Source organism: Nomascus leucogenys, chromosome 20, assembly GCF_006542625.1.
Source record: "Nomascus leucogenys isolate Asia chromosome 20, Asia_NLE_v1, whole genome shotgun sequence".
NCBI lineage: Eukaryota > Metazoa > Chordata > Mammalia > Primates > Hylobatidae > Nomascus > Nomascus leucogenys.
The window spans coordinates 34,165,653-34,192,246 of NC_044400.1; the positions used below are offsets into that span (position 1 = coordinate 34,165,653).

General features: G+C 42.8%; 1 protein-coding gene and 1 long non-coding RNA gene across 2 annotated transcripts in view; both read left to right on the plus strand.

Annotated features, from left to right (window-relative positions):
* Positions 1 to 10,986, plus strand: part of UGGT1 (UDP-glucose glycoprotein glucosyltransferase 1) — a 107,658-nt gene extending 96,672 nt beyond the window's left edge. The window contains exons 37-41 of the mRNA XM_003278148.4: positions 428 to 588; positions 1,965 to 2,079; positions 4,935 to 5,051; positions 5,688 to 5,853; positions 7,941 to 10,986. Of these exons, the coding sequence (XP_003278196.1) occupies positions 428 to 588; positions 1,965 to 2,079; positions 4,935 to 5,051; positions 5,688 to 5,853; positions 7,941 to 7,966 (585 nt within the window). The 3' untranslated portion in view covers positions 7,967 to 10,986. The remainder of the gene's footprint in view (positions 1 to 427; positions 589 to 1,964; positions 2,080 to 4,934; positions 5,052 to 5,687; positions 5,854 to 7,940) is intronic.
* A 1,706-nt stretch (positions 10,987 to 12,692) lies between these two features.
* Positions 12,693 to 13,948, plus strand: LOC115831811. Its single transcript, XR_004027303.1, has 2 exons — positions 12,693 to 13,400; positions 13,447 to 13,948. It is a non-coding gene; the product is annotated as an uncharacterized LOC115831811 (long non-coding RNA).
* The last annotated feature ends 12,646 nt before the right edge of the window (positions 13,949 to 26,594 follow it).

Below are 26,594 nucleotides of genomic sequence, written 5' to 3' on the forward strand. Positions count from 1 at the left end.
AGCCTGAAGTGTGCCTTCCTGATTGTAACATAGCCACATTTAATCCTTGTTGAGTACTTAAGATGAGCAAGGCATTATTCTACGTCTGTCCATTCATATGTTAACTTACATAATCCTCCCAACAACCCTGTGACATAGGTACTGTCATTATCTCCATTTTACAGTTGAAGCAACTGAGGCACAGAAAGGCTAAGCAATTGAAATTTGTTTTATTCCTACTCCCACACACCTTGCTAAGTGTCTTACACGTTAGTGAGTCAACCAGGTAATAAGTGGAGGAATCAAAGTGCATCTGCCGCTAGTGCCTGTGCCACTAACCACGGAGCAGCCTTCCATGCTGCCTTTAGTGAGCCACTCTGTATCTTAAGGAAACCGCATTAGAGCTGTCTGCATGGTTGCTTAACAAATGACTTTTGATATTCTACAGATTGTACGAACAGATCTGAAAGAGTTAAGAGATTTCAGTTTGGATGGTGCTCCTTATGGTTACACTCCTTTCTGTGACAGCCGAAGAGAAATGGATGGCTACAGGTTCTGGAAGTCAGGGTACTGGGCCAGTCATTTAGCTGGGCGAAAGTATCATATCAGGTACTGAAAAGAAGCACTCCTAACACTGTTACGGGGTTTTCCTTAACATTGATTTTGTGTAGTTAAAATTGTGAATAGGTAATACATTGGTATGGTTGAAAAATAAAAATGATAAAAAATACACAGTGGCTGGGCGCAGTGGCTCACGCCTTAATCCCAGCACTTTGGGAGACCAAGGCAGGCGGATCACCTGAGGTCAGGAGGTCAAGACCAGCCTGGCCAACATGGTGAAACCCCGTCTCTACTAAAAATAAAAAATTAGCTAGGCGTGGTGGTGGGCGCCTGTAATCCCAGCTACTCGGGAGGCTAAGGCAGGAGAATCGCTTGAACCCAGGAGGTGGAGGTTGCAGTGAGCTGAGATCATGCCACCGCACTCCAGTCTGGGTGACGGAGTGAGATTCCATCTCAAAAAAAAAAAATACAGTGTAAAAAAAACTTCCTAATCCTGTCTCTCTCTTTCCTACTCAGTTCCTATTCTCACAACAGATAACCTCCCAACTTATTGACTGTCTATCCTTCCATATTTTCTTAATTCTTACAGAAACAGCTGTGAATGTGTATTTTTTTTTTTTACACAAGATATGCTACCTATTTATACATTTTGTAACTTGGCTTTTTTTTTTTTTTTTTAACTTAATGTCATATACATCTTCTCAATGAATAGAGACCTGATTCCTTTTCATAGCTGCATATTATTCCAGTGCGTGAGTGTTATTTATAGTTTTTTCCTGTGACCTACAATGTTGCAATGAATAATCTACTAAATAAATTATTTTTCATATCTCATATATTTGTGGGATAAATTCCTAGAAGTAGACCTTTTAGGTCGAACAGTGTGTGCGTTGTTACATTTCTAATGAGCACTCCATTCTCTTCTCTGCGAAAAGTGTGATTTGAAGATGTGCAGGGAAGAGGAACGTGTAGGAAGTGGCACATGCAGAGATCACTGCTGGGGTGTAGTGATGGTGGCTTAATTCTTTACATTCCTGGTCCAAAAGAACTAAGGACTGTAACACTCTGGGGTTTTTCCCCCCTGTAACATTGAAGACATCATCAGGATATCATTGAATAATGGTTGTTTATCAGTTACTATGGCTTTTATTACTGCCACATATGCTAGGAAACTTTTGTCTGAGATTATTTCTTTTGGATGGCAAATACAGAACAGTAACAAAAGCATGGCGCAGTATAGATTTTGCAGTGACTTTCTTAGAGATCTTTAAAGTAGCACACTTTAACTCCACTGTAGGGCTGCAGCATACCTTTTCAAAGAAAAGCCAGAATATTTGGCTAGTGGCGTGTTCCATTATTCATTGGGTTTAGTTTTCCTGTCGTAATCCATGGTTGGTTGTAACAAGCGGGTCTTCTTTATTCAGTGCACTATATGTTGTGGATCTGAAGAAGTTTAGGAAAATAGCTGCTGGTGACAGACTCAGGGGACAGTACCAAGGTCTGAGTCAGGACCCTAACAGCCTTTCAAATCTTGATCAAGTAAGTGTCCATTTTTTATGGTTAACTGTGAGTGATGGGTATACAGTGTTGCATCAGAAAATGAAGTATTATTTGTGTCTTCAATCCTCTCCTCACAGGACGGTGTCTTGTTTTTTCATAGTGTGTATGTGTGTGAGAGAGAGAGATTTTTATGTGCCCTCAAGACATATCAGCATGAAAAATGTCATAGATTTGATGCTGGCTGGGGAGAGAGATGGAAGGAGAATGCTGCCTCTCTGAACCATTAGCATATCTTTGTATTTTGTACTCAAACTAATCTCATAGGTTTGTTTCTCTACCTGCTAGGGTCAGTTTGTTTTTCTGCTGTAGGAACTAAATAGGTCAGGATTCGTAGTATACAATCACAGTATAGTATCACAGCTTCCTCTTTTTCTATGTCAGAAACCATGATGTGTTTCAAGGTTAGCTAAATTACTGTTTGGTAATGTTAAGCATTTTTCAGAGGTGAGATTATAGTTTAAGGGTTTGGGATACATATTTCACATATTTTAAGCATTTTGTTTTGCTTAAGTCTACTTAAATTTTTTTAAACCTTTATTGTGATATGTAGCATCCATAAAGAAAAGTATACAAAAAATATGCATACATATTCACATACATCCAGGAATTATTATGAAGCGAATACCCAGATACCACAACCTAGTTCAAGAACTAGAACATTATCAGCATCCCAGAAGCCATCCTTCCTCCCTAACAAAAGTGTCTAGCATCACAACTTTTATGGTAATCATTTGCTTTTCTTTGTAGGTTTACTGTTTAAGCATGTATCTGTAAACACTAGTTTAATTTGCTCATTTTCTTCTCCTCTATCTCAATGGAATAATAAAAGATAAACTTTTTTGTTTGTTTTGAGACAGAATCTCACTGTGTTGCCCAGGCTGGAGTGCAGTGGCATGCTCTGGGTTGCACTCACTGCAACCTCCACCTCCCGGGTTCAAGTGATTCTCCTGCCTCAGCCTCCTGAGTAACTAGGATTACAGGCATGCACCACCACTCCTGGCTAATTTTTGTATTTTTAGTAGAGACAAGGTTTCACCATGTTGGCCAGGCTGGTCTCGAACTCCTGATCTCAAGTGATCCACCTGCTTTGGCCTCCCAAAGTGCTGGGATTACAATCATGAGCCACAGTGCCCAGCTCTACTTACTTTAAAATTTGTGTGATACCTGGTATCTTCTAATTTATGGAGCTACTATGGATCTGATTCTGTTGTATTATTTCTGTTATTCTTTAGTTCATACTGTCTATCACATATTTGTTTATCTTCTGTAGTGTGTCAGGCGTTGTTTTTGCAGAATTATTTTGGGGAATAATTTGAGTTCAAAAATGGTATCACCCAACAGTATTTGTTTCTCTCTCTCTCTTTTTTTTTTTTTTGAGATGGAGCTTTGTTCTCATAGCCCAGGCTGGAGTGCAGTGGTGTAATCTCAGCTGACTGCAACCTCAGCCTCCCGAGCAGCTGGGATTACAGGCACATGCCACCATACCCAGCTAATTTTTTTGTATTTTTAGTTGAGACAGGGTTTCACCGTGTTGGCCAGGCTGGTCTTGAATTCCTGACCTCAGGTGATCCACCCGCCTTGGCCTCCCAAAGTGCTGGGATTACAGGTGTGAGTCACCGCGCGTGGTCTTTTTTTTTTTTTTTTTTTTAAGACAAGGTCTCACTCTGTCACGCAGGCTGGAGTGCAGTGATGCGATCATGGCTCACTGCAGCCTCAAACTTCCAGGCTCAGGCGATCCTCCCACCTCAGCCTCCTGAGTAGCTGGGACAACAGGCTCACACCACCAGGCCTGGCTAATTTTTTGTATTTTTTATAGAGATGGGGTTTTGTCATGTTGCCCTGGCCAGTCTTGGAACTCCCAGGCTCAAGCGATCTACCCACTTCAGTAGCTATTTTTAAATTTTAGTTTGTTGGCAGGGTTTTGTAGAGAAGTATCATCTATTTATTTTTGTACCATCATGGAACATTCTTTACAAGTATCGCAGTCAATCATTTCTATACATTTCCTTGTTCCATGTAAGTCTTAGGACAATGGAACATTTTATTGTGGCAAAGTCAGAAGGACTCCAGGAAAAAGGTTTAAAGCATAGAGTAGAATTGGCTAGAAAAAATGTCATCTATCTGGGAGCAAGTCTCAATAGACAAGGTAGATTCAGAACTTCCTTGACACGAGCCTGTAAAATTTAAGAACCACCACTCTATTTAGTTGACTTTCAGAAGTCAGTAGGAGTATTTTTCTTAGGATTGCCCTAATGAAGGGAGGGTTAGGTGCAGGCTATTTGTAAGTTTTAAGCCAAAGCTTTTCAGTTGCTTATTATGGGCAGATGTTTTATGGATCCTCTAAAATTTGTAGTTTTGAATAACTTCTCTAAGGCATTGGTAAGGACCTTTTCCATTTTAAACATTTGTGATTGGCATGTGATCCGTAATGAGCAGCTGTACATCACTGATGTTCTATGCATTTGTTTAAGCTCCCCACGAACTGGCTGGGTGCAGTGGCTCACGCCTATAATCTCAGCACTTTGTGAGGCTAAGGTAGGTGGATTGCCTGAGCTCAGCAGTTTGAGACCAACCTGGGCAACATGGCAAAACCCCATCTCTAGTAAAAATACAAAAATTGGCCAGGTGTGCTGGTGGGCCCCTGTAGCCCCAGTTACTCAGGAGGCTGAGGCACAAGAATCTCTTGAACCTGGGAGGTGGAGGCTGCAGTGAGCCGAGATCGTACTACTGCACTCCAACCTGGGTGACTGAGTGGGACCACATCTCTCAATAAATAAATAACATCAGAACTTCAGATACATGTGTTTTATTTTTATTTTTTTTTTACCAAACAGGATCTGCCCAATAACATGATTCATCAGGTGCCAATTAAATCCCTCCCTCAAGAATGGCTTTGGTGTGAAACGTGGTGTGATGACGCCTCTAAGAAAAGGGCAAAAACCATTGATTTGGTAAGCCATATGTGGTGTGCTTCTGCATGTTCATCCAGTGGATGTATGAGCGAATCATGATTAATGATTTTATTTAGATTCTTAAATTTAAGAATTTCCTAGGTTCTTATTTAGACTTCCTCTGTAATTGTGTAGTTTGTCAGGGCTATTCTTATCTTACAGAATATTCTTACAAGTATCTTATCTTATAGAATAAGTATAGTTTGTCATATAGTAAGTATAAGTATATAGTTTGTTGGGGCTATTCTTATAGAATATTCTTATAAATATCTTATAGAATATTTCACTGGTTTTATTTCCCTGCTTATATTAGGAAACCAAATCCCTTAGCACTTAATGGGACTGTTTTCACAACTTACAATCTGCTGACTCACTCCTTGGCTTCCAGTTTATCTCTGTGCCTTGTAATCTTTCCAAGTGGACTTTCACTTTTCCTGCCTTCCTATAGCCACTCACACATTCTTTGTAGATGTAAATACAGCTTTACACTACCATATTGCTTCTGGTAGTATATCATTTGGTTCCTTACTATTGTTTTTTTGTCCAGTTAGGACTTGTAACCCAAGAACCTTTGAATTCTCTTGTTATGTAGCGTTTCTTCAACTCAGCTGAAGTGTGTTCTTTTGGTTTTCACAGTGTAATAATCCGATGACCAAAGAGCCGAAACTGGAAGCAGCTGTGCGGATTGTCCCGGAGTGGCAGGACTATGACCAAGAGATCAAACAGCTACAGATCCGCTTTCAGAAGGAGAAAGAAACGGGAACACTGTACAAAGAGAAGACAAAAGAACCGAGCCGAGAAGGTAAGCACAAACCGTTGGCTTTAGGACAGTACTTCTTTCCATTTCTGATTTCTGCTTGTTGTAAAGACAATAGAATAATGGATAAAAGAGAAAAATCTACCATTAATCCTTCCATTCTAACATCAACCAGTATATGTTTTTCATTTTCCTTTTATGTTGGTCTTCTAAACAGTATTTATTAGTGCAATTGCTATCTTGTTTGTTTGTTTGTTTTTCTGATGGGGGGGAGAAAGGATATTTTAATTGCGATTATAGTTATTTAGGTTCATGAGTTTTGTGATACATAAACCAAACCTTTTGCAGAGTTCTTGTCAGATTCCTTCTTTTTTTTTCATTAAATCTGTCAGTGTACTAGTGAATGAAAAAATTTAGATCAACACAAATATGTAGTTGAAGAAACTTTTTTTTTTTTTTGAGACACAGTCTCACTCTGTTGCCCAGGCTGGAGTGCAGTGGCATGATCTTGGCTCACTGCAACCTCCACCTCCCAGGTTCACGTGCTTCTCATGCCTCAGCCTCCCAAGTAGCTGGAATTACAGGCATGCACCACCACGCCCAGCTATTTATTTATTTTATTTATTTTTTATTTTTTGTATTTTTAGTAGAGACAGGGTTTCACCATGTTGCTCCGGCTGGTCTCAAACTCCTGACCCAAGTGATCCACCCACCTCAGCCTCCCAAAGTGCTAGGATTACAGACGTGAGCCACTGTGCCTGGCCGAAAAAAGTATTCTTTAAAACAAGCATGTTGGGATGGAGATGGAATGCTTGTATTTAATTTAGTGTTAAGTCTTTAATGTCTTCCCTGTTGTGTGTGTCTTGAATGATAGCTACTTGAAAAAATCATTAGAATACAAAATTGACTTTTAAAAATATTAATAAGTTGGGCTCTAGATTTAAGAAAAATTTTAAATGTATTTATTTTTAAATTGTCACATAATAATTGTACAAATTTGTGGAGTCCATAGTGATGTTTTGATACGTACATGGGCTCTGGATTTTTAAGATTTATTCTGCTTTAGACTAATTCTAAAAAAGTGGCTGGGCGCAGTGGCTCATGCCTATCATCCTAGCCTCTCAGGAGGCTGAGGTGGGAGGATTGCTTGAGCCTGGGAGGTCAAGGTTGCAGTGAGCGACTGCACTCCAGCCTAGGTAACAGAGAGAACCCGTGACCAAGCAAGACCCTGTCTCAAAATAAACAAATCCAGAACATGGATCTTGGATGATTTGCCTGTACACCCCTCAGACTGTACTATGATATTAAATATCACAGCTGGAAGGTTATATAGTAACCATAAAAATAATTAATTCAGATTCATCAGTAAAACCCTGAGGACTTCCATAGATAAATGGGCAAAGAATGTGGGCACACTGTTCAAGTTAAGAGGAAACACACATAATAAATGAATTTGATGAAACAGTAATCAAAGCAGTCTATCACTAGTATCTGCCACATGGAAGAAAACAGACATAGTGATAATGCCATTTGTTTGGGAGACGGTGACGAAACTGTTGTGGATGTACCTTGATGAAGCTTTGTATATTAGAATAGCCCTTGTTAAAAAACAGTACATCTGCCATTAGAAACCTTTAACACATTTATATACCCTCAGTAATTACTGTCTTGAGAATATATCTTAAAGAAATAATTCAATAGAAAAAACAAAGTTGTATACATGAAAAAATTTATTTTACTATTACTTATAAGCCAAAAGCATTAAAAACAGTTTAAACATCCAAGAATGAGCTACACTGATACATAGAAAATGTTTAGATGCTATTAAATGATAAAAGAAAAATTTCGACTAAAAAAATGCATGCAACGTTTACTGAAAGGAAATATTGTATTTGTGAAAACAATTCAGTTGGAGTGGGGTTTACAGATAGTTTCCATTTTAAAAAAATCTTTAATTTAGTTTTTGCTTTCAAAATAAAGTACAAAAACACAAATCCCAAAGATTTAGTAAGTGAGATAAGATGAAGGTGGAGGTACAAAGAATAGGTTCCAGTGATGAAAAATGCCCACTCGGTGGTGTTTGTAATTTGAAGATCATCTGTTTTCTTTTCTGTGGTTCTCCTTTTCCTTAGGTCCTCAGAAACGTGAAGAATTATGATCTCTGGAGAAGGACAGGAAATCACCCCATTTGAAAAACAGTTTTTATACTAAATGCTAGTTTTTTTCTGATCTGTCTATACAACTGCTGATAAACTGGCTGGGCAGGAGTGCCACACCTTTTGATTCTGAGCATTTGATTCTGATTTCTGCACTCTGGTGGCCGCTGGATCTTTGGGATTAAAGCTCTGTTGGATTTGTACCTCAGAGGAAGACCAAGTGGCTGATCCTTTGGACTCTGTAAAGAGCATTCTTCTAGCCAGAGGGTGGAATGGCAGCAGCAACTGGAAGAAAATGAGTTTTTTGGTGCCCACACCCAAGAGCACACACATGCTGCACTGTCTCGGAAAGCAGGGCCAGCTAGAGCCGCCATGTTCTTCCTTACCTCAGTTTACCTGCAGCCTGCGCTGCACTGCAGATGCCCACCCTGCCCTGGGTCTGGCCGGCAGAAGCTCTGTCCAAGGTCCACACACCTCCAGGTTTACGCCAACATCCTTGTGCCCTCCCCACCTTCTCTTCGAACGCATTAGGTGCATTGTTTAATTGAAATCCAACCAACAATTGTGTGTCAAGGCTGGTTTGGTGCAGTGGCTGGGCAAATTAATTTTGGGCCAGGATGGGGGTGGGTTGCAGTGAGGGTAGGGAAAATGTCAGGAGTAGGAAGGTTCAGGGGTTATAGGAAGGGAAAGAAGACCAGAACTGGCCATCCTCTTTTATAATCCATTAGTAGCACCATGGCTCATTTGAAATGAAAATATTACTCTTATTCCCCACCCAACTGCAGTGAACTTTCTAGGTAATTGTTTTGAAAAGAATTTTTGTATCTGTGAAAGTCTTTGCTTTTTCTTTCCACCTTCTAGAAAAGTGCTACCAGTTTCCTTACTGGATACAGCCATACTCAGCCCCTCTCGTATCCAGCCTGTCAGGGTCAGGGTCAGGCTCCCTCAAGACGAGCACCGCGTTGTCTGCCCTCTCTTGCGTAGGATTTTCTCTCACACCCAGGGGACATTGCCTTGGACTTTTCTCTACAAATGCCCTCAGATCTAAGACCAGAAATGATTCTGCTTGTGGAACTCGTGGCTTTCTGTCCTATTTTGCTTTTATCTGAAAACCCTGCAGGTTGCCTTTGGCGCCCACACCAGTTCTGTCTTCATGTCGCTGTATCGTGAAGCCCCATTTGCCTTTAGTCCCTGCTTTGTGTATCTTCACTTCCACAGCCAGTGTTGCCCCTCAGGGCATACTTTGCTGGTCAACAGGTTGTAGAGTCTTGAGTATGTTATTGGCCTAAGTGGACATGAGGCCCCAGCATCCGACTCCATCTGCCAGGCTGCAGGGCACAGCAGCACTGGCATAGACAGTCACGCTCTGTCTTCCAACGTGCACCAGCCTTTTCTTACATATTTTGCCTGTTTTTAAAAAATATGAGGAGAGGGTGCAGATGGATAGCTGTGCCCTCACCCTCCTAAGCCAGGTGATATATTGATGTGCAGACTTTTTAAGTAATTTTAGTCTTATCACAAATATCAAGTAATTTATTTTTTCCATTTTCAAATGCAAAAGTTAGCCTAAGAAGCCTCCCAGTCATCCCGAAGGACCTTTGACTTTGCTTTTATAATTCCGTTAAAAATTGAGGAGGGGATTAATGAGTACAATGAAAACAAAACAAAACAAAAAATTAAGGAGAGGAAAGCTCGAAAGAGGGTAAGAGACTGAAAAGGCACCTCAGAATGGCTGCTGTGGGCAGAGTCTGTGGCATGACTTTCCCCATCCTGCCCCTCTGGTCAGAGCAGCTGGAGAGATGGGATCAGTAAGATTAAAAAACTTTTGTTCGGCCAGGCACGGTGGCTCACACCTGTAATCCCAGCACTTTGGGAGGCTGAGGCGGGAAGATCATGAGGTCAGGAGTTCAAGACCAGCCTGCCCAATATGGTGAAACCCCGTCTCTACTAAAAATACAAAAATTAGCCGGGTGTGGTGGCTCACGCCTCTATTCCCAGCTACTTGGGAGGCAGAGACAGGAGAATTGCCTGAACCCAGAAGGCAGAGGTTGCAGTGAGCTGAGATCGAGCCACTGCACTCCAGCCTGGATGACAGAGCAAGACTCCATCTCAGAAAACAAACAAACAACTTTTGTTCAAGCTGCATCTTCGCATTGAATGAAGCATTCAGAGTGACTGCTGCTGGCCACAACTGTGGGCGGAAGTGTGCCTTTTCCCACTTTCTCGTCCAGGAGGTTGAAGAGGAAATACTCAAGTCACTGGGATATATGCTTTCCAAATGCTGGCCCCCACAGCACCTTTCCCCATGTCTTTCTACCAAGCCTCTTATGTTTATTCTGTGCAGGGAAGACGAAGAGTAGACCATGTTCTCTGTGTGCTGTGCATGTCCTGGTGTCACTCATTGCCTCTTATCTGTCGCCATTCAAACATAAGTCAGCTTAATAGTTGACTCTGAATAGTGCAAGACCCAGCTTGCTTCCAGAATGGCCTAGGACCCTCCTCCTCCTGCCAGTTTTTTTTTTTTTTTTTTTTTTTTTTTTTTTTTGGTTCATGTGGCATAATCATCTTTCAAAATTAACTGAATGCCCCAGAAAATGATGTTACCACTAAAATATTTTCTCCAAGAAGGCATACTGTAATGGAAAAGATAGGTAAGATATTTTTTTCCCAAGAAGTAAGAATTGATTGTGCTGAATGTTCAAACTCTGGAAACTGTTCACAGTATGCTGTTCTTAGCTATTATTTATATATAGTGAATTATTTTCTCTCTCAGTCATGCCATAGTGGAGACTTTTGTTTCTGAATAAGTGACAGAGTAATATGAAATAATGTAATATGTCAAAGTGACATGCAGCATCATGAGCCTGTTTTTATGTTCTGTGTACAGTGGCATTTGATTGAGATCAAAGCCTGTCACAGCCTGCTGCTGGGGGTGTGGGGATGTGCCAGAGTCCTATGTTTGGTTTTAGAAGTTTACTGAATGTTTCCCACATGGAGAATAATGGATGGCATGTTAGTTTCTGTAAGAGTGGTAAAGTTGTACATCTGTCATTGTTGCATTTCAAATTGAACACATAGATGCCTGCCTGTCTACTTGGGTGAATGCCTCTTGGGAGAGCAAAGATTACATGCATGACGTATGTTAAGAAACAGTTTCTGGCCAGGCATGGTGGCTTACACTCGTAATCCCAGCACTTTGGGAAGCCGAGGCGGGCGGATTACGAGGTCAAGAGATTGAGACCATCCTGGCCAACACGGTGAAACCCCGTCTCTACTAAAAATACAAAAATTAGCTGGGCATGGTGGCAGGTGCCTGTAGTCCTAGCTGCTTGGGAGGCTGAGGCAGGAGAATCACTTGAACCCGGGAAGTGGAGGTTGCAGTGAGCCGAGATCACGCCACTGCACTCCAGCCTGGCAATAGAGCAAGACTCCATCTCAAAAAAAAAAAAAAACAACGGTTTCCATAAATGGAGCTTAATTTGCTCTGCTGTCCTTAAGCCTTCGTGGGTTTTTTTTGTTGTTGTTTTTTTTTAAAGAGAGTCTCATTCTGTCACCAAGGCTGGAGTGCAGTGGTGTGATCTTGGCTCACTGCAACCTCTGCCTCCCAAGTTCAAACAATTCTCCTGCCTCAGCCTCCCGAGTAGCTGGGATTACAGGCACCTGTCACCATGCCTGGTTAATTTTTGTATTTTTAGTAGAGACGCGGTTTTACCATGTTGGTTGGTCAGGCTGGTCTCAAACTCCTGACCTCAGGTGATCCGCCCACCTCGGCCTCCCAAAGTGCTGGGATTACAGGCGTGAGCCACTATATCCGGTCAAGCCCTCGTGTTCTGAACCTTGTCAAGGCTCTGCCTGAATGAGTTTTCATCTGATTGTGGGGACCAAGTCCCTGAGTAGAGGGCCAAGAGCTAGGGACAGGGGGAAGAGACTGGCCCAGGTGGTAGGGAGGAAAGAACTCCCAGAGTTTCCTTTAGCCAGGAAACCTACTCTACTGACCCCGTGACTTAGGCAGTCAGACATCACTCTGAGAGTGACAAATGTAAAATGACTCCCTTCCTCCCCCGCCCTCCAGAAGTATATTTAGATACTTGAAAGCAATCCTTTTCTAAAATTGCCTTACCTAATTTGGCCTGAATGATTAAAAGAAATAACTCAAGAGTTACAAGGGAAAAAGAAAAAGAGTTACAAGGGAATTGTAGTCTATTTTTCTGAATAGAATATTAGTACTGTGGTGTTGCATTTCATGGGAATGGAAATAAATGTATTGGTAAAGCTACCTGATGGAAGCTTTCTCTTGGTAACAAAAATGGAGGGTGTATTATATGCAGTTATTTAAATATATGTATTCCATTGTTGTGTGTTTTTTTTTCCCCGCAAGACAGAGATTTGCTCTTGTTGCCCAGGCTGGAGTACAATGGTGTGATCTCGGCTCACTGCAACCTCTGCCTCCTGGGTTCAGGTGATTCTCTTGCCTCAGCCTCCCGAGTAGCTGGGATTACAGGTGTGCACCACCACACCTGGCTAATTTTTGCTTTTTTTTTTTTTTTTGAGACGGAATCTCACTCTGTTGCCCAGGCTGGAGTGGAGTGCAGTGGCATGATCTCAGCTCACTGCAGCCTCTGCCTCCCGGGTTCAAGAGATTCTCCTGACTCAGCCTCCTGAGTAGCTGGGATTACAGGTGCCTGCCACTATGCCTGGCTAATTTTTGTATTTTTAGTAGAGACGGGGTTTTGCCATGTTGGCCAGGGTGGTCTCGAACTCCTGACCTCAAGTGATCCAACCGCATCGGCCTCCCAAAGTGCTGGGCTTATAGGTGTGAACCACTGCGCCTGTCCCGTTGTGTAATTTTAATAATTAGTTTTTTAAGTACTTGATTTTATGGGCACATTTTTGTGGGATGATTGGAGTTAATCAAATATAGCTTGTCATGTGTGTAGTTTGGTAAGATAACTTTTTTAAATTCATGTTTTCTCTGCCTTGAGGTAGTGAGGGAAAGATCTTAATCAGGATTTTGGTAATTACCTGATTGAATTCAAGCAAATAAGACATCATGAACTTCAGTGGTTATTGATATTTCAGGGTATATACCTGAAATGCCTAGAGGATACAGATTTCTCATTTCATTCTTTGGTCTTTCATTTCTCTATATACAGAAATGACACTTCTGGGAGGCGGTAGTAGCAGGAAGTCAATGAATTGAGTAGAGGGTCCCGTTCCCTCAGGCTATCATTGATCAGTGACAATTTATAAAAACAAACTGCAAAGTCTGCGGCAAGCGGCCGCCTGCTTCCTAGAAGGAGCCCATGAAGGTTAAACTCCATGGTCAGTGTTCGCAAGCACCGGGCGTGGTGGCTCACACCTGTAATCCTAGCACCTTGGGAGGCCAAGGCGGGTGGATCACCCGAGGTCAGGAGTTTGAGGATTTGCAAGCAAAAGGTCCTCTCCTGCACTTGATCTTAGCCAAAAGGCCGAGAAGCGATAGGTCCTCTCCTGAGTCTTTCCCAGATACCCAGCAGTGCAGAGGCTAGCTGTGGAAGGTTGCAGTGGGACAGGAGTGTACTGTATGCCTTGCCTTACTTGTCACCATTGAGATTTCCAGAGAAATGGGCATAACGCCTCTTAACAGCAACAGCAAAAAGCAAAATACATTAACTTAAGGTTGACAACAAAAGATTATCAAGTACCATGTTTTCCAACCAACCAGTTATTTGTGGTAATAACAAAATAAAGGTGGGAAAATGTTATAATTTTTAAGGAAACTGTGTACTTTAAAAATCTTCTTTATGAATATCCAATGTTACTGTAATCCTGCTCCATTAAATGCAGCCTTGTTGTCAGGTGCTGCCCCTTGCTTGGGAACAGCATTGGGCTTTTAAATGTCTGCAGAATCTCTGCATTCAAAGGGAATTGAGAATGAACTTCTTGGTACTGTAATGAAAATAAGGTCTGCTCAACATAATAAACTTTTCCTCTGTTCTTTAAAACTGCGCAGTCATTTGGCTTTTGTGTTTAGGAAGGGCAGATTGATAGAGCGCAAAGTCCAACCCCTTCATCTAGCGGAAGCTGCAAACCCGGACAGAGGAACGAGGGCTTTACCTGAGTCTTGTCTGCGGCTGGGGCTGGCTTCAGGTTACATCCAGTTCTTTGGATTCTGAGGACAGCACCCAGGTCTCCTCCAGGTCCTCAACCTCTGGGAGCTGCCCCAGGCAGAACTCGGCAGGCAGGCATAACAGGTGGGGTGGGAGGGGGAACCTCAAGGCAAGAAGGTGTCATGAGACCCCTGGGCTGGCAGAGTTCCTTAGGAGGGTGGCATGGACTTTACATTTTGCCAGTTCTCTGAGCTCCTACTCTGGGGTGGATATGCATTGAGGATGTAGTCTCTGTGTGATGATGGGGAGGGCGGGGAGGGGCACCTGGTACCTGTGAAGGCACAAGAGAGGGCCCTAAGGTGCAGGACCAGGACTAAGCTGCTACAAGGAGGTGGTGCTTAGGTTGAAGCCTGAGGACTAAGTAGGGGTGCGGGGTGGGCAGAGGGGAGGAGCTTGAGCTAGTGTCGTTGAGGGAGCTGCATGGAAGCCTGCACGTGGCCAGGAGAGGGGGAATGGGTTTGATCCTGAGGGCACAAGAAGGCCCTTGAGGGGTTTAAACTGGGTGCTGGCACTAAATGGGTTTTTTCTTGTAATAAACTTTGCGTTGAGGTCTGTGGCACATATTGAAAAGTACATAAACACACACCTTGATAGGTTTTCACAAAGTGAAAGCACTAGCATATCCATCATCCAGATAAAGAAAAGGAAGTTGGAGTTTATTTTAACACTTCAACATCTGATCCCAGTCGCTTCCAGGAAGGGGAGAGCAGCATGTGTCAGACCAGCCTACGCCTGATCATTACACACACTATTTGAAAAGCACTGGAGCCTGCTGAGATACCGGCAAGAGAGGGAGAGCACGAACCATCAGAAGAAGTGAAACCTCATGTGGCTCACGGGGAATAAAACAGAAGGTGGCAGTCTTACTAGGCCCAGGAGCCAAGTCACTTCAGGACGTTCTTGGCAGCTGCACACTGGTGTGGGGGCACATGCCAGAAAGGAGGAAACCACAGAAGCCCCCAACTTTGCCTTGTATAGTCCCGTCAAGTTCTTGGCGGGTTCCTGTATGATACATAAACAGGGCAGAATTCCAAATGGAAAGCAACACTTGGAAGGCTGGAAAAGCTGAGTAGGGATTTCTGAAGATGTGCTGGGGAGAAGAAGTTTAGAATTCATTTTCCATCAAATTAGAGGGATTTGGTAACTATTTCAGACTTTGCATTGAAAACCCAGGGTGGTAGGCCTTAGGATTAGGACCACATCACAGAACTCAAATCTAGGGTCTAGGACTGAGGGTAAAACTAAGACCTACCCTCATAAAGCCTAAAATGAAGGCTTCACAGAATCAAGGTGATCGCTGGTAACCAAACTCTGCTAAAACATAAGTTTTTGTGGAAAAAACTGAATCCAGAGTGTCTATAGTATATTACTCAGAATGTCCAGTATGTAACCACATTAGTAGGCATGAAAGGAAGTGGGAATATATGACATGTGATCAAGAAAAAAAATCAGGCTGGGTGCGGTGGTGCACACCTGTGACCCCAGGACTTTGGGAAGCCGAGGCGGTTGGATTGTTGGAGCCCACGAGTTCGAGACCAGCCTGAGCAACATGGTGAAACCCCATCTCTACAAAAAATACAAAAAATTAGCCAGGCATGGTGGTATGTGCCTGTAGTCCCAGCTACTCAGAAGGCTGAGGTGGGAAGATAATTTGAGCCTGGGAGGTTGAGGCTACGGTGAGCTGTGATAGTGCCATTGCACTCCAGCCTGGGTTGACAGAGTGAGACCCTGTCTCAAAAAAACAAAAAAATCAAAACAACCTGTAAACCAAGGTGTTGAAATCATTCAGTAAAAATGTTAAAATAATTATAAATGTTTTTCTTAGACATAAGTGGATGCTTTTTTATTGCCTTTTGATATGTCCTGAGTTTGTGTGTGTGTGTATGTATATGTGTGTATATATATATTTATTAATTTAATTGACAGATTGTGTATATTCAAGGTGTCCAGTGTGATGATTTGCTACACATGTGCATTGTGTGATTATCACCACTGAATTAGGACACCCATCCCCACCTGTGCTGCACATTAGATCCACAGAACTTATCTTTTTTTTTTTTTTTTTGAGACGGAGCCTTGCTCTGTCGCCCAGGCTGAAGTGCAGTGGTATGATCTTAGCTCACTGCAACCTCCGCCTCCCGGATTCAAGCAATTCTCCTGCCTCAGCCTCCTGAGTAGCTGGGATTATAGGCATGCGCCACCATGCCTGGCTAATTTTTGTATTTTTAGTAGAGACGGGGTTTCACCATGTTGTTCAGGCTGGTCTCAAATTCCTGACCTCGTGATCCGCCTGCCTGGGCCTCCCAAAGTGTTAGGGTTAGAGGCGTGAGGCCCCACGCCTGGCCTATCACGCAGGCTTAAGTGCAATGTTGCACTCTGGCCTCACTGCAACCTCTGCTTCCTGGGTTCAAGCAATTCTCCTGCCCCAGCCTCCCGAGTAGCTGGGATTACAGGCAACTGCCACTGCACCTGGCTAATTTTTGTATTTTTAGAAGAGATGGAGTTTCACCATGTTGGTCAGGCTGGTCTCAAACTCCTGACCTCAGGCAATCTGCACACCTTGGCCTCCCAAAGTGCTGGAATTACAGGCATGAACCACCACGCCCAGCCCCACAGAACTTATCTTTAAACTGAGAGTTTATACTCTTTGATATGCATCTCCTCATTTCCTGATTTGCAGAAGAAAAGTCAGTGAACTTGAAGACAGGTTAATAGAAATTATGTAAATTGAAAAACAAGCGGGCGGTGGCTACGTTGAATCCAGACTTGGGAGGCCGAGGGGGGATTACGAGGTCAGGAGATCGAGACAGGTGAACCCGTCTCTACTAAAATACAAAAATTAGCGGGGTGGGCGTGTAGTCCAGCTACTGGAGAGCTGAGCAGAGAATGCGTGAACCGGAGCGGAGCTCAGTGAGCAGATTGGCACTGCACTCCAGCTGGCGACAGAGCAAGACTCCGTCTAAAAAAAAAAAAAAAAAAAAAAAAAAAAAAAGTGGAAGAAGAGATTGAAAAAGAATAAATGAGCAGAGACTCAGTAAACCGTGAGACAGTATAACAAATGCATAACTAGAATCCCAGGAGAGGAGAGAAAATGTGGCAGAAAAAAAAAATACGGAGAAATACTGGCCAACATTGTTTGTTTTTTAAAAATGCGGTCTTGACCCAGTTTTGAGGCCCTAGCTTTGAGGTCCTGTCTGGAGGCCAGTCAGTCCTCTAGAGCAGGCAATCAAGTTTACGCCCTCAACTACCTCCCTTCTTCAGCTCAAGCTCCAGGCCAGCACCCTGACACCCCAGGGCGGTACCAGACAACCTGCAACAGCCCCTGTGGCCCAGCACCTGCTGAGATTATTCCAGGCAGTCTCAGTCTGCTGCCCCCGCCTCACCTGTTCCTTCCTGGAAAACCACAATAAGGGGTCTTGCCCACATTCCCCTGCTCCCTGTGCCCCATAACCGGTGGTTGCTTCCACTGAGCGGCCCTGCGTGGAGTGCTGTTTCTCCCCAGGGAACTGAGTGCGACATGTCAAATTTACCGTTTCTCTCTTGATCTGCATCTGGCCTCACCAGAATCACCACTCCCTCCCCTTCAAAGCAGGATGAATATAAAGAAGGCCACACCTAGGCACATCATAGTCAAATGCTGAAAATTAAAGATAATATCATGAAAAAGTAGTAGCCAGGAAAACAAAAACACCTGATGTGTGGGGGAACAGCAATGCAAATGACAGCTGACTTTCCATCAGGAACGCGGGAGTGACGTCATAGATGCTGAAAGAAGAGCTAACATCGTACATGCAGGGAAAATATTCCTCAAAAATGAACTTGGGGCCGGGTGCGGTGGCTCACACCTGTAATCCCAGCACTTTGCGAGGCTGAGGCGGGTGGATCACATGAGGTCAGGAGTTTGAGACCAGCCTGGCCAACATTGTGAAACCCCCATCTCTACTAAAAATACAAAAATTAACCGGGTGTGGTGGCAGGAACCTGTAATCCCAGCTACTCGGGAGGCTGAGGCAGGACAAGCGCTTGAACCCGAGAGGCAGAGGTTGCAACTAGCCGAGATCATGCCATTGCACTGCAGCCTGGGTGACTGAGGGAGACTCCGTCTCAAAAAAAATAAAAAAGTTGGAATAAAAACATTTTAGGGTAACTGAATGCTGACAGAGTTCATTGTAGGAGGCAAGTATGACAAAATTTCTTAAAAAAAAAGCTCCTGGGGGGGGTGGCCCCAAGAGTTGGGGTTCAGTGTCCTCCAAGCCCTGGTCCTCTCCAATGGGCCTGGGATCTGCCCCACCTGACCCGTTCTCCTGACCCTGAGGTTGGCTTCAATGCTAAGGAAGCCCACAATACTGTCAAAGAGTGTGTAGATGGGGTTTCAGCTGGTGAAGATTAGAATCACAACATCAACCAAGCATAGTGGAACAATCCTTAACACATCTGGTTATGTTGGGAAAAGCTTATACATATATTGTGATCTGTGCAGTGGTCCAGAAGAGCGCATACGGCTTTCATACAGCCAGCTCCTGTTTTTGGAATACCACATCTGATGGAACCTGTACCATAAGATGGGAGAACCGGACCATGAACTGTATTGTCAACGTTTTTGCCATTGCTATTGTTCTTTAACTGACTAAAAATGTTGGGCTAAAGCCATTAACTTAAGAACTTGACAGTGTATCCTTTCAAAAAAAGAGTAATAGTTATTTATTAGTGTGCTAGATGACAAGCGTGCAATATGTAAGCAAAATGCTATAATCCCAGCACTTTGGGAGGCCGAGACGGGCAGATCAAGAGGTCAGGAGATCGAGACCATCCTGGCTAACACGGTGAAACCCCCTCTGTACTAAAAAATACAAAAAAATTAACTGAGCCTGGTGGCGGGTGCCTGTAGTCCTAGCTACTTGGGAGGCTGAGGCAGGAGAATCACTTGAACCCGGGAGGTGGAGGTTGCAGTGAGCCGAGATCACGCCACTGCACTCCAGCCTGGGCCACAGAGCAAGACTCCATCTCAAAAAAAAAAAAAAGTAAGCAAAATGAAAAGCACTTAGTGCTTTCTGACAGCATTATAGATGTAATTTTAAGAGTTGCTCCTAGCAAGTTAAAAGTGCATATAAAATATGCAACTCTTAGTTAAAGGCTTTATTATCAGTCTTATCTATACAAGTAGTAAATTTTGTCATTGCTTTAGTTACAACCATCTGTAAATAATTTTAAAGACTTATTACGTGGGGTTCAAATTGAGTGGAATAAAGTACAGATTAAAAGTATACAATTGACTGGGCGTGGTGGCTCACACCTGTAATCCCAGCACTTTAGGAGGCTGAGGTGGGTGGATCACAAAGTCAGGAGATTGAGACCATCCTGGCTAACACAGTGAAACCCCATCTCTACTAAAAAATACAAAAAATTAATCAGGCGTGGTGGCACGTGCCTGTAGTCCCAGCTACTCAGGAGGCTGAGGCAGGAGAATCGCTTGAATCCAGGAGGTGGAGGTTGCAATGAACTGAGATCGTGCCACTGTACTCCAGCCTGGGCAACAGAGTGAGACTCAGTCTCAAAATAAATAAATAAAATAATAATATTAACAAAATAAATGAGTTTAATGCAGTGATCTTTGTTTTTGGCACATCAGAAATTCTCAGTCATTATTCATGTTTCTTTATGCTGCTGGCTTTTGTGCCCTTGAAGATTATAATAGTGACCAAAATATCTATGCAGACTTATTTTTTATTGTTGTTGAAGCCTGGTTTAAGAAAAAAAAATTCATACCTCGTGAACTTGCTATCTGCTGTGTTTCTAATTAAAATATAATAAATATTATCTTCCTGTGCTGAAAAAAAAAAGGGCCAGGCACAGTGGCTCACTCCTGTAATGCCAGCACTTTGGGAGGCCGAGGCAGTCAGGTCCCCTGAGGTCAGGAGTTACAGACCACCCTGGCCAACACGGTGAAACTCCATCTCTACTAAAAAAAAGTACAAAAATTGCCGGGCGCGGTGGCTCATGCCTGTAATCCCAGCACTTTGGGAGGCCGAGGTGGGCGGATCACAAGGTCAGGAGATCGAGACCATCCTGGCTAACACGGTGAAACCCCTTCTCTACTAAAAAAAAAAAAAAAAAAAAAAAAAAAAATTAGCCGGGCGTGGGCGTGGTGACAGGTGCCTGTAGTCCCAGCTGGAGGCTGAGGCAGGAGAATGGCGTGAACCCGGGAAGCGGAGCTTGCAGTGAGCCGAGATCGTGCCACTGCACTCCAGCCTGGGAGACAAGAGTGAGACTTTGTCTCAAAAAAGAAAAAAAGGGAAATGATGCCAAATATAAATTCAAACCTCCAGGGAGGAAGGGAGCACTGGAAATAGTAAATATGTGGGTAAATACACTATTTTTTTCTTTACTTGAGTTCTTTACAAGACCATTGATTGCTTAAAACAGAAATAACATTGGTATATTGCGGGGTGTATAGCATGTAGAGTAAAACATATGACAATCACACAAAGGGTGGGAGTTGTAAGGTTCTTAAATCTACTGTGATTTGTTATGAGGACAGGGCAGGAGAAGCTGATAAGTTAAGGCAGCATATCACTTTCTCTAGCGCAGCCATCTGAAAAACGCAAAGTGTTATAGCCAAAAAGCAAAAGAAGAGGTACAATGGAATGCTTAAAACTTTTTAAAAATTAGGGCCAGTGGGCGCGGTGGCTTACGCCTGTAATCCCAGCACTTTGGGATCCAAGGCAGGCAGATCACCTGAGGTCAGGAGTTCGAGACCAGCCTGGCCAACATGGTGAAACCCTGTCTCTACTAAAAATACAAAAGCTAGCCAGGTGTGGTGACGGGCACCTGTACTCCCAGCTATTTGGGAGGCTGAGGCAGGAGAATCACTTGAACCCGGGAGGCAGAGGTTGCAGCGAGCCAAGATCATACCACTGCACTCCAGTGAGACTCTGCCTCAAAAAAAATTAAGGCCGGGCACACTGGCTCTTGCCTGTAATTCCAGCACTTTGAGAGGCCAAGGTGGGAGGATCACTTGAGCCCAGGAGTTCGAGACCAGCCTGGGCAACATAGTGAGACTCCATCACTATAAAAAAAGTTAAAAATGAAAAAAAAGTTTTTTTAATTAAAAAATTCCCCTGAAACATAAAACTTGATCAACCCAATAGAAGACAGGAATGGAAGGACAAAAGAATCAGTACAGAGGAGACAAATGACTAAATGGTAGCCATCAAACTCAAAACTAAAAAATATCAGTAATTACATTATAAGTTAATTTTCTTAAACACTCTAAATAAAAGGCTAAGATTTTCACATTGGACTTTAAAAAGAAATTTACCAGAATTGCATGTTAAATGAAAGTAGATAGGGTGAAAGAGATCTAGGGGGTGGTCACTGCACTGAGTCGTTGATCTGGCAAGATCAACTGGAAGCAACTATTCTGGAGCTCTGGACCCTGTTCAAACACAACCACCAGGGAAGCACTTCCTGAAGGAAGAGACTGCTGATTTGTGAGTGAGTGGCATATGTGACCCACCACCATCCTCCTTCCTCAGTGCCACCTCAGCTGCAGGGATGGCTGCCTGCACTCTTGGAACATCTCACTGGTGCCAGGGTAGGCAGTGGTGACCTCCTCCTCCAAAAAAATTGGATCTGTAAATTTTGGCTGGTCTGGTGTACCCTGAGGAAGCAGCACAGGCACCTGCTTTAGTTTTGGCCCTCTTGGCAGTGGTGGCAGCTGCTTACACTTCTATCAGAAGATTTAGCTTCTCGATGGGCGCCACCAACATGGTGTTCAGGCACTTTGCGGAGGTTGGTCAAGTGGCTTACATCTCTGGACCTCACGCCGGAAAGCTGGTTGCGATTATAGATGTTGATGAGAACAGGGCTTTGGTTGGTGGAGCTTGCACTCGGGTAAGGAGACAGGCCATGCCGTTTAAATGCATACAGCTCACTGACTTTATCCTCAAGTTCGCACACAGTGCCCACCCCAGAGGCATGGCCAACAAGCCTGGCAGAAGGCAACCATCAATACAAAATGGACAGCCACACAGTGGGCCAAGAAGAGTGAAGCCAGAGAAGGGGAAGCCAAAATGATAGATTTTGATCATTTTAGTCATGAAAGGCAAAGAAAATGAGGAACAGAATGATCAAGAATGAAATTAAGAAGCTTCAAAAGGCTGCTGTCCTGAAAGCTTCTCCCCATATAGCACCTGTTGCCCAGGCTGGAGTGCCAGTGGCATGATCTTGGATCACTGCAACCTCTGCCTCCCAGGTTCAAGCAATCCTCCCACCTCAGCCTCCCGAGTAGCTGGGACTACAGGCACTTGCCACCATGCCTGGCTAGATTTTTTTGTATTTTTGGTAGAGACGGGATTTAGCTATGTTGGCCAGGCTGGTCTCAAACTCCTGACCTCAAGTGATCTGCTGGTCTCTGCCTCCCAAAGTGCTGGAATTATAGGCATGAGCCACTGGACCCAGCCAAGGACAAATTTCTATAAACACACAAACTAACAAAACTGGGACAAAAAGAACTAGATAATCAGGCCAAACCTATAACAAGTAAGGAGAGTGAACCAATAATCAAAAACCTCCCAATAAAGAAAATCCCAGGACCAGATAGCTTTACTGGTGAACTCTACTGAATATTTAGAGATTAATGTACCACTCATCCAGAAAATCGAAGAGGGAAGAACACTTCCGAACTCATTCTATGAGGCCAGCATTACCCTGATACCAAAGCTTTGTATCTTGTAGGGTACAAAGATCCTATAAGAAAAGTGGAGGCTAACCTTCCTTATGAAGAAGCAAAAATTCTCAACAAAATACTACCGAACCAAATCCAGCAGTACATTAAATTGATTATACACCATGAGCAAGTGGAATTTATCCCCAGAGCAAGGGTAGTTTAACATAGAAAAATCTTTCACTGTACCATGCCATATTAATAGAATGAAGGAAAAATACTAGATTCAGCCAGGCGCGGTGTTTCATGCCTGTAATCCCAGCAATTTGGGAGGCTGAGGTTGGTGGATCACTTGAGGCCCAGAGTTCAGGACCAGTTTGGCCAACATGGTGAAACCCCGTCTCTAGTAAAAATACAAAAATTAGCCAGGTGTGGTGGCAGGCGCCTGTAATCCCAGCTACTCAGGAGCTGAGGCAGGAGAATCACTTGAACTCAGGAGGTGGAGGTTGCAGTGAGCCAAGATTGTGCCACTGCACTCCAGCCTGAGTGACAGAGTGAGACTTCATCTAAAAAAAAAAAAAAAAAAAAAAGATTATCTCAGTTGATTTTTTAAAATTGATTAAATTCAATACCCTTTCATGATAAAAACACTCAACAAACTAGGTATAGAAGGGAGTATTCCCTGCATGATAAAGACTGTATGTGAAAAATCCACATCATACTCAGTGGTGTAAAACTAAAAGCTTTCCCCCTAAGATCAGGAAAAAGACAATGATGCCCACTTTTGCCACCTCTATTCAACATAGTACTGGAAGTTGTGGCTGGAGAAATTAGGCAAGAAAAAGAAACAAAAGACACCCAACTTTTTTTGTGTGTGAGACAGGGTCTCACTCTGTCACCCAGGCTGGGGTGTAGTGACATGATCACAGCCCACCGTGGGGTGATCCTCCTAGGCTCAGGTGATTCTCCCACCTCAGCCTCCCGAGTAGCTGAGACTACAAGCACATGCCACCACGCCTGGCTAATTTTTGTATTTTTTATTGAGATAGGGTTTTGCCATGTTGCCCAGGCTGGTCTCGAACTCCTGGGCTCAAACAATCCTCCCACCTCAGCCTCCCAAAGTGCTGGGGCTACAGGCACGAACCATTGTGCCTGAATATACCCAAATTGGAAAAGAAGTTATCTCTGTTCACAGATCATATGACCTTATTTACAGAAAACCCTAAGGAATCCACAAAAACTGTTTGCACTAAATAATGAATTCAGCAATGTTGTAGGATACAAAATCAACACACGAATATTAGTAGTTCTAAACACTAGCAACGAATAATCCAAAAAGGAATTCCACTTACATATCATCAAAAAAGAATAAAATGCTTAGGAGTAAAACAAAAGATGAGAAAGGCTATACATTAAACTACACAACATTAGTGAAAGAAATTAAAGTTCTAAATAAATGTAAAGACATACTGTGTTCATGAATTGGAAGATGTAATGTTGTTAAAATGACAATACTCTGCAAATTGATCTAAAGATTCAATGTATTTTTGTCAAAATCCCACTGTTGTTTTCTGCAAAATTATAAAAATTCATCTTAAAATACATATAGAATTTCAGCAGACCCTGAATATTCAAGGCATTCTTGATAAAACAGAACAATGTTGGAGGACACATACTTCCCAATTTGAAAACTTACTACAAAGCTACAGTATTCAAAACGGTATGGTACAAGCATAAGGATAAACATGTAGACAGATGGAATTGAAAGAAAAACCCTTATATAGGTGGTCAATTGACTTTTCATGTGGGTGCCAAAACAATTAAATAAAGTAAGAACAGGCTGGGCACGGAGGCTTACGCCTGTAATTCCAGCACTTTGGAAGGCCAAGATGGGTGGATCATGAGGTCAGGAGTTCAAGACCAGACTGGCCAAGATGATGAAACCCTGTCTCTACTAAAAATACAAAAAAATGAGCCGGGCATGGAAGGCCCATCTTGGCCTTCCAAAGTGCTGGAATTACAGGTGTAAGCCACCGTGCCCAGCCTGTTCTTACTTTATTTAATTGTTTTGGCACCCACATGAAAAGTCAATTGACCACCTATATAAGGGTATTTCTTTCAATTCCATCTGTCTACATGTTTATCCTTATGCTTGTACCATACCGTTTTGAATACTGTAGCTTTGTAGTAAGTTTTCAAACTGGGAAGTATGTGTCCTCCAACATTGTTCTGTTTTATCAAGAATGCCTTGAATATTCAGGGTCTGCTGAAATTCTATATGTATTTTAAGATGAATTTTTATAATTTTGCAGAAAACAACAGTGGGATTTTGACAAAAATACATTGAATCTTTAGATCAATTTGCAGAGTATTGTCATTTTAACAACATTACATCTTCCAATTCATGAACACAGTATGTCTTTACATTTATTTAGAACTTTAGTTTCTTTCACTAATGTTGTGTAGTTTAATGTATAGCCTTTCTCATCTTTTGTAATCCCAGCTACGTGGGAGGCTGAGGCAGAGAGTTGCTTGAACCTGGGAGGCAGAGACTGCAGTGAGCCGAGATCGTGCCACTGTACTCCAGCCTGGGTGACAGCGAGACTCCATCTCAGATAAAAAAAAAAAAAAGTAAGAACAGTCTTTTCAAAATAGTGCTGAGACAACTGAATAGCCACATGCAAGAGGATGAAGTTTAATTCTCCTAAGTTGGCAATGGTTTCTTCAGTATACCACCAAAAGCACAGGTAACAGAAGAAAAAAACAGATAAATTGGAATTCATTAAAATAAAAAGCTTGTGTGCACCAAAGGACATCATGAGAGTGAAAAGACAACCTAGGGAATAAGAATAATATTTGTACCTCATACATCTGATGACAGATTAATACCAGATCATATAGGAAACTCCTACAACTGAGCAGAAAAAAAAAAAAGCAAACAAAAGACCCACCCAATGAAAAACCGGGTGAAGGACTTGAATAGACATTTCCCAAAGAAGAGATACAAATGAACAATAAGCCCGTGAAAAGATCTTCAATATCATTAGTCATTAAAAAATTGCAAATCAAAATCTCAATTTAAAAACTCCAACTATAATTATGCGGTAACATGTATATTTCCCCTTTTAGCTGTCAATTATTGCTCCATGTTTTTATTATTTTTAGAGATGAGGTCTCGTTATGTTGCTGAGGATGGACTTGAACTCCTGAGCTCAAATGATCCCCCCACCTTAGCCTCCTGAGTAGCTGGTAGTACAGGTGCCCACCAGCATGCCAAGCTTGCTCTATGTATTTTTTTTGGTTGCAATTTTTATTGTGGCGCAATTCATGTAACATAAAATTTACCATTTTAACCATTTTTACATGTACAGTTTAGTGATCTTAAGTACATTCACAGTGTTGTGCAACCATCACCACTACTCATTCCCAGCACTTTTTCATCATCCTATACAGAAACTCTGTGCCCTTTAAAGAATCATTCCCCCTTCTCTTCTCTCTCCAAGTCCCTAGAAACTTCTTCTCCTTCTCCTTCTTCTCTCTTTTTTTGAGACAGAGTCTTACTCGATCGCCCAGGCTGGAGTGCAGTGGCGACATCTCTGCTCATTGCAACCTCCATCTCCCGGGTTCAAGGAGACATGTCCCCTCGTGCCTCAGCTTCCCAAGTAGCTGAGATTACAGGTGCGTGCCACTACAACCGTCTAATTTTTGTATTTTTAGTAGAGATGGGGTTTCACCATGTTGGCCAGACTGGTCTTGAACTCCTGACCCTAGGTGTTCCACCCGCCTCGGCCTCCCAAAGTGCTGGGATTGCAGGTG